The 8,173-nt window shown below is 39.7% G+C and overlaps 1 protein-coding gene across 1 annotated transcript; it reads left to right on the forward strand.

Annotated features, from left to right (window-relative positions):
• Positions 1–449: 449 nt before the first annotated feature.
• CBLN4 (cerebellin 4 precursor) lies at positions 450–4,860 on the forward strand. The gene is made up of 3 exons (XM_010569782.1): positions 450–503; positions 1,281–1,397; positions 4,239–4,860. Exons 1-3 carry the CDS (start codon positions 450–452, stop codon positions 4,434–4,436), a joined length of 369 nt encoding a protein of 122 aa, XP_010568084.1. The 3' UTR covers positions 4,437–4,860.
• The last annotated feature ends 3,313 nt before the right edge of the window (positions 4,861–8,173 follow it).

Here is an 8,173-nt window from a genome sequence, read left to right on the forward strand (position 1 = left end):
GGGGCCGGCCGCTCCCCCGCGGAGAGCATCTCACTCCCCGCTGGAGTTTCCCACTTGCCCGCCCCCCCCCGGCTCCGCGGGAGATGGGTCCGAGGAATTGCCGGGGGTGAAACGGGAGCCCCAGCCCGGCGGGACCGGTCCCCGGGGCTGGGAGAGCATCCGAGGGGCGAACCGGGCTGGGCTGGGGGCGAGGACGCGGCCCCGGTTAGGCTTGGGGGTAGTGGACGGGTCGGGCAGCCTTTGAGAGGGGAGAGAAGAACGAACGCCGAGGAAAAAGATTTTAACTTTTCTGTAACAGTCACAGGCTCGTAGTACAGCCCCTCTCGTCTCGGCCACTAGTGCTAACGTAGAGGTGCCAGCAGCACACAGGTCATAGAGCAGCTCCCGTCCTAGGGCAAGTCCAAAGTCATCGAGACGGACGGTTATTTTGCTGCTCATATCGTATCGTAATGAACAGTAAGTCGTCGTGGCAGCCGAAGCTGGATATGTCATGTAGCTTCATGGTAGTAGGCTAAATCACCCTAAGTTCGTGGAGATTCCTTGTGGCTTTCTAGGGCTGTGTCTGGCATAAATGAGCCTGAAAATATCGATTAAAAATAAAGCATAACTAAGTGGAAAGAAAGAAAAACGTAGTCATCAAAGAAGATACTTAGCATATGGACGATGCACTCATTTAATACGTTCCCCTCTGCTACTTGTCTCTGTTTAATCAAACCCAAATTATTATTAGTGCTTACAAAAACAAATAAAGCAGCAACGGCTCACAGCCAGTTTTTGCTGAGATATGCCAGGTATGTCAGGAACTCAGGCTGACTATAAACTGGTGAATGAATTACATCATTCATGTACATCCTTCCTCACAGCTTGATACATCCAGGAAAACAGTGTTGACTTGACCGTCGCTTTTTAGCCAAAACCAGTACGCCACTCCCCGAATTAGTATTTTGATGTCATTTTGGGGGAATGATGAACAAAAATGCCTTTTCTTAATCTCCTCGAAACATGTATAGAAGAAAGTCTTGAAGGTATGATATAGCAGCAAAGTAAGAACTCTTCTCCACCCTAGTTTTATATTTATATTAAAGTTGTACTATAAATATAACTAAATATCCATTTTTATGAGTAATATTCCAACTTAATTGAGAGAACAATGAATAAAACAGCATAGATGTAGACGAAAAGATTTCCATGGGTGAATGGTTTCTAAAGTTAATAGTCTGTATTTTTTATTTAGCACTGAACACCTGTACTAATTCCCATGTTATATTTTTTGTTTGTAGATCCTAGTAAATGTGGGCAATTTTTTCACGTTGGAGTCTGTCTTTGTAGCACCAAGAAAAGGAATTTACAGTTTCAGTTTTCACGTAATTAAAGTCTATCAGAGTCAAACAATTCAGGTACGTTGATCAAGTGTGATTATGAAATCTTTTACTTAAATTGTTTATTTAGAATAGGAACTTGACTGAACACAAGAATATTTAACACGCTTTGAAGGAAAAATAGCTTAGTTTAAAGCAACCTGTGGTGTAGAGTTCCTAGCAGTAGAGTGAATACATTTAAACGGAACAGCTGTAATAAAGCAGGATCCTCACCTCAGATACTTTGCGGTAGCTTCCCTTCTATACCGTAGGAACTGAGTATCTGGGGTGATATAAAGTATTAAGTAGAATGAATCATCCAAGAATAAAACAGAGCTCTAAATTTCACTTAATTGTATAAATACTACTGAAGAGTCATATTTTGCTACAGATTAAACTCACTGTCTTGAGCACAGGAATTCTGGGGATATGTATCAGATTTGATGATTTTTATAACATTTTGTGACCTGGCTGACAGCTCGTGATGCCGGGTATCTGTTTATAACACCAGTCTGCTGTGGACCAAGGTTAGTTAAGGTGGTCTGCTTGTTCTATACCACACCGAAATGTTAGACCTCTACAGGGATGTCTTCTAGGGAACCTTTGTAGCAGTTTAAACTTTTTTCCACCATATAATACATAAAAGAAGTGTCATATTTTAAAAAAAAAGGAGCAATTTGCGCTTTCTTCTGTAGCTTAATAGCAGCTGAACCACCTAATTAAACACAAGTATGTATTATCTTAGAGGAAAAGCCTCTAAGTTCCTGACCATCCCCTTGCTGAGCCAACAGTAAATGCCTTAAAGTACATTCCTTAGTCTTCATGCCAGGTCACGCAATTTCTGTGACATACATACCGGCTTTCTAGATCTGGAATAACATCTGTGGCTTCCCTCGTTTCCACCCTTGAGACCGCTAGATTCATAGAAGTATCTGGTGCTTTTCCCCTGATCTGTCTTGCTCCTGAATATGGTTTTCAGTGTACAAGGCTGAGACGAGACGGATTTCTGCAGGACTGATCAGCCATTTCTTTGTGGCAGCTCTGGCTTTGGGTTGCCAGTAAAGCTCCTGAGAAAAGGGTAAATGGCAGAGATGGCAGAGAAAGCTGGTGTGAGACACATTCGCATCCCTGGTGAAATTCACCTTCAGTTTGCAACAGGAAATCATGGTTCCATTAAAGTCAATGACAAAAGTCTTAGAAGAAATACTGACCTCATGAAATTCTCTATAATGAGCTTATAAGCTATTTAATATGCTCAAATTTTGTTCCTTTCACTCTCTTAAAAGCTGAAGGTTGAAACGGCCTAGAATAACTGTGTGAGCCAGCTTCATTAAGTTTAAAATACATATTGCCAAGAAAGATATCAAGACTTGCATTCTGGAAGCCCAGTGCAGACTTTGGTGTTTCACATACCAGGTACTCAAACCTGGGAGTCTGGAGCTCGTAACAAGGAATGTTACAAGAAGTGAGATGGCCTGAAATCTTTCAGAGATCAAGAGTTTCTAAAGGGATGGATGGGTTTGGTTGGCTCAATTTGTCATAGTTAACATGAGACCATCATCTGCAGCAAACCTGTGACGTGTCTTCTCCTGTGATTAAAATAGCTGTAAGATGATCTGCAGGGGAACCTGACCAAGAGAGATGGTACAGAAGGAACGAGATAAACCAAAACCAAGCAATGAGTAAACTCCTGATGCCCTTTTTTTTTTTTGCACGTGTAATAACTATGGGGGAGGACCAAAAGCCATTGCCGTGGAGCAAACCAGCTTGAGTCTCAGCCACCTGCAGACTTAAACACCACTAAATCACCTGAAGGCTTCCTACATAAGTGATATTACTATGCCCCTGGAACATCTGTTAGTGCCATTAAATATCATTAAGCTGAAATTGGTTCCCTGGGGACATCTGATTAAGTGGATTTCCCAGATAGGCGAATCCCAAATCAGGGCCAGATTCTGCTGCCCTGACTTATGCTGAGCACTAATTTATTCTGTGGCGACTCCCATTAAAATTAATGGGAGTATATGCAAGGCCAGCATACTCGATATGAATAAGCATTTCATAATTCACCCCTCTGTGACTGCATTATAGCCGCTTAAAAGGAAAAAGCAGAAGAAAGCTAATAGTTCGCCATTGGGGAAATGAAAAATGCCTGGATCCGTCCATTCCCCCAGCCCCTGCCTATCTTTATTTACAGAGTGTCTGTGTGATGTTGCTTTCAGAGCAGAGGCTGGGCTGACTTTCAGAAGTGTTTTGTAGAAAAACGGATTCAGGCCCAAAACACAGTGCAGTGGTTCATAAAGATAAAGGTCTGTTCTAGACTTTAAAACTAAGCCACCACCAGTGATGGAAGGGACATCTATTTTGCTCTCAATGAAGCGTAAGCTCCCAGCCTACTGCGGTGCCTTTGACATCTCATTAGGTGCCCATATCGCATCTCTGGGTGCCTAAGTTTTTTGAAAATGTCTTCTTTCTTTGCTTGTGCACGTCCAAATAACCCATGAGGTAGGCAAAGTGAAACAAATTGAGGTAATAGCTCACAGTTCCGTATCACCACAGAGTTACAACACTGAATGTGCCCAAGCAACAGATGAAGGCAATGTCATGTCACCTTTCACGCTGACTGAGCCCAGGCGGACCGTGGCAGTCAGGGGACAGCGTCCCACCGACTTCCCTCGGGTGCAGGTCAAGCCCATGAAACATGAGTGTGCTTGTACGCTCCAAATAAATCTAAGTATTAGCTTAGAACAATCAAAACCCAACCCCAAACCCAATGAAGATTGGAACCTTAGCAGACCTCTTACGCTGCAGTTAATAGTCAGTGGTAGTTCTTGATGTTTTTCTGTTAATTAGAGCTTTTCAGTGGTTTTTCTCTTGTAGGTTAATTTGATGCTAAATGGAAAGCCAGTCATTTCTGCTTTTGCCGGGGACAAGGACGTCACACGTGAAGCTGCCACTAATGGAGTCCTGCTCTACCTAGACAAGGAGGATAAGGTTTACCTGAAATTGGAGAAAGGTAATCTGGTCGGTGGATGGCAGTATTCTACGTTTTCTGGCTTTCTGGTCTTTCCCCTGTAAAGTCAATTTTCCTGTGACATTCATCCAGGTGTGGACTCATCATTGCCTCTGTTACATGAAGATCATTTTATCATCATGGGACTGATGTTTCTTTATTGGTTTTTCATGGGTGAATATGGATTCTCTTTATGGATTTTGGCCCCATCTGAACTACTCAGAAGTTTCACAGAATTTTGTGTGTTTAAATACAATATATTTGGATTGAGACTAAAGCAGACAATAAATATCTATGCTTAATGTTACAGTCTAAAGCTGCCTGCAAGATTTATTCAGAGTTCATTTACTGGACTTATTGGATTCATGGGAGAAGTGGATTTTCTTTAATTATGAAAAGACTGGCAACCAGGTCTATAATTTAGGAGAGTTTGAGTTCAGACTTCAATCAAGAGTTAGTGTGTTGCTGCCAAAGAACCGTATATTGATATATTGGTCATACATGTTTTTGTCACTGGGACTTAACTGACATGATCTATTCCATTGTCTTGAGAAAGGTAATTATTATTGATAAGTGGTTGACTTCAATTCTCCTCTGCGTGTAGTGTGTTGGATGATTCACCCATATATTTATGCTCTGTCACTGGTCACAATCAAGTCTAGCTTACATAAAGCTAAGGGGTTATGCTTGTATTTTAGTTGGGTATGTAAAGTATTCCTCTTTTCCATGTGCTGTTTTCTAAAAAGAAGAGCAGATTATAACCATTAAGAAGAATATTCTTACCAGGGTTAAAGGTGATCATTCAGGCACAACTTTGCAAAACAGCTTTGCCCTGCAGGAAATCTCACACTTGTTCTTCAGTTTTAATTAACATGATTGATAATAACTGCTTTATTAAAAACCTAAGGGATTCCTTCCTTAGACACAACCACTTTATTAGCTGGAGATGAGATCCCCTTGTTTGTAATTATGTCTATTTTTCAAACCTTCTGTTGTGTTAAAGGTATCATCTGGTTTTGCCTTAACTCCACAACTGTATATAATTTTAGATCATATGTTTAACAAATATTAAATCCAAATAGCCGGTACCTAACTTGGTGCAATATCTTTTCGGCTTTTTGTACAGGTCATATGAATTCATAAACTTATTTATTATATCACTGTTACATAATAAAGATTAATATATGTTAGCTGAATTTTTGACCTTTGGATTTTGGAAGTTACTTCATGCTATTTTTTTTATTGGATATGATTATTATATGCAAAGTGTAAGCTTTTGGGATTCACAGAAACCATCCTGGGAGGCAGGCAGACTGTCACAATTTAGTCTGGCAGAATCCTAGAGGTAATCAGAATGATCTAGGAATGACCTATGCATTTTATTTAAAAAAAAAAAAATTTAGGCAAAAATCCTGGCTTCACTGAAGTTAGTGTTAAGAATCACATTGATTCCAAAGGATTTTGGATGAGACCTGTCTGTGCTTTAGGTTTTGCCATCAGCATCGAACTCCAGTGCCATCAAATTAAATATCAATTAAAAATGATTTTCACATGAACTGCTAATGAAACCTTCATCCCTTGTGCCCAAAACAGACACTGAATTTGATGGATATTTGTACCTTGCATATCATGAAGGGTATGGTTCTAAATTAAAAAATCCTATATTCTTGAGAATGTTTCTGGATGGAAGCATATGCAGCAATCTGGGACCTTCTCTAAAAGCCAGTTTAGGCTTGGATTTGCTGTTTTAGGTAATCTGTTTCCAATTTCTTCACTTGTTAACCAAGTGCAGTGTATCATATTGCTCTAACTGCTGTAAATGGATATTCCACTGATTTACAGTCTCATGCATGGTTGGTTGGTGCTCCTGATAAAAATGTCAGGGAATCAGTGGCACAGAATTGTGCCTGAATTCCTTATTTTTCTGGACCCAACACAGAGGACTTTTTGAGAGTGTCAGGAGGAGACGTGGGTACATTTGCACCCCTATGAGATAAGTCAGATGAGGAGGTCATTCGTCAGACGCGGTATTGCTTCTGTACAGAACACTGCAGTTTGGGAGGAAGTGGAAAGACACGGCAAGAAGGCAAATGATTTACATTGCTGAAAAATATTAAAAAGTTTTCCTTTATGACTAATCAAAATGTATCACCACTGTACCCCCAAAATGTGTGTGTATATAGATATTCGTGTATCTAAACCCCCCTGGGATTGCAGTACATAGTATGCATGATATTATAAAAAGGTTATTTGTCATAAGAGTTTATTTTGGAGGGGGACACCAGTATTTTGTATAAAATTGGTAACATCTCAAAGCTCACTTTACCCATTGATATATATGTAATGTAAAGGAAACATTGTTCCTACACAGACAGAAGAAAAATGACATTAAAGGTGTCAGTATACTTTTCAGAATGATCAAATGTATCTAACTTCTTTAGCTTGTAAACATATGATCTTTAAAAGCTGCCTTTAGCATTCAGCAATAATACTGAACTATCTTAATATACTGTTGATTTCCCCTTGGCAAAACATTTCTGATTGCTTCAGAGTCATTAACAGTTATTTAAACTTTAACTAGGGAGTCTAGGAAGTTATTCAATTAAGGAGATACATTTTAAGGGAAATGTCCTAAATTTTTCTCCTCAGCCTCTAAAATCAGAATTACTAATTGTTTTGCTAGTTAAAGGAAAAAAAGAGTTTCAGAGAAGTCATTGTAAAGCAGCTTGTGTTATCTTCACACAATGCTGAGCACTGACTTGGCTCAGAGGTGGCCTCTGGAGATGGGCAGTTCTCTTAGCTCCCATTTAAGCATTTAAATAAGAATGAACTGTGGTTTTTAGACTCCAATTTGAGCTACTTTCCAGATCTTGAGCTCATTTTCATTGCATTGTTCCACACTTCAGTTACATCAGTAGGAGTTTCTCCCAGAAGAAATAAGATAAGCTAGCCTAGATGGAGCTGGGTCTGGAAACTACCGTTTTTCTCTCTCTTTCCTCATTCCTTTTCCTTTTGTCTTCCTGTGTTTCTGCTACAGTAGTTTTCTTGTTCAGAAGCAACAGCTCAGGAGACTCTTCAAATTTCAAAGGGTATTTAAGATTAGAGGTTTGATTTTTTTTTTTAAAGCACTTAAACCTCCACGGAGCTGCACTGTAAAGTATAGAGCCGAATTTCTGATCCTGTTGAATTCGATGATGCTAGTCTTACTGATTTTGGTGGGGGCAGAATTTCCCACTCTGCGTGTATCCCTGCTACAGAACATGCTGAGGATCTATACCCACATCCTTCAGCATATACCCACTTTGCAGTCAACTTTCTAGCTTACAGAGGTTGATTGTGCGGGAAAACTTTCTGGCCGTGCGTGGTAAAGATAAAAGAAAAAAATTTTCTGAGACTAATGTATATATTGTTATTATCAGCGACCTCTTTACAAAGGAGATCAGTATTTTTACCTTTTTATCTGTGTTTTATTTATATTTATATTTAATCCATATTTTATTATAAAACTAAGGGAAAAGAAACCCCACAACTATATTGTCCTCCTCAGGTGATGTAAATGTTTTTGGTAGAGCCAGGAATACCCTGGTCTCCTCAATTCACCTGGTGTAGAAAGCTGCTCTGTTCTGTTGAATCTTATTTGCTATGAAGAGTTTAGGCTACATAAGCCAAATGACTGTGCAGCCAAAAAAGATACCATTCAAAAGAGCCTGGGTAACAGAAGTGTTTTTGGAAAAGGCACTGAGTTAGTTTTGAAAATTTCACAAGCAGTTTTGTCTTTACATAAAAAGGAAAAACTAACTTT

The sequence above is a fragment of the Haliaeetus leucocephalus genome, unplaced genomic scaffold, assembly GCF_000737465.1.
Source record: "Haliaeetus leucocephalus isolate CR32 unplaced genomic scaffold, Haliaeetus_leucocephalus-4.0 Scaffold273, whole genome shotgun sequence".
Classification (NCBI taxonomy): Eukaryota; Metazoa; Chordata; class Aves; order Accipitriformes; family Accipitridae; genus Haliaeetus; species Haliaeetus leucocephalus.

Bases quoted from the DNA above. Each gene is read 5' to 3' on its own strand.
- CBLN4 (XM_010569782.1), top strand. From the start codon at position 450: ATGAACAGTAAGTCGTCGTGGCAGCCGAAGCTGGATATGTCATGTAGC. The intron at 504-1,280 runs GTAGTAGGCTAA...TTTTGTTTGTAG, and splicing joins ATATGTCATGTAGCTTCATG to ATCCTAGTAAATGTGGGCAA. The intron at 1,398-4,238 runs GTACGTTGATCA...TTTCTCTTGTAG, and splicing joins ATCAGAGTCAAACAATTCAG to GTTAATTTGATGCTAAATGG.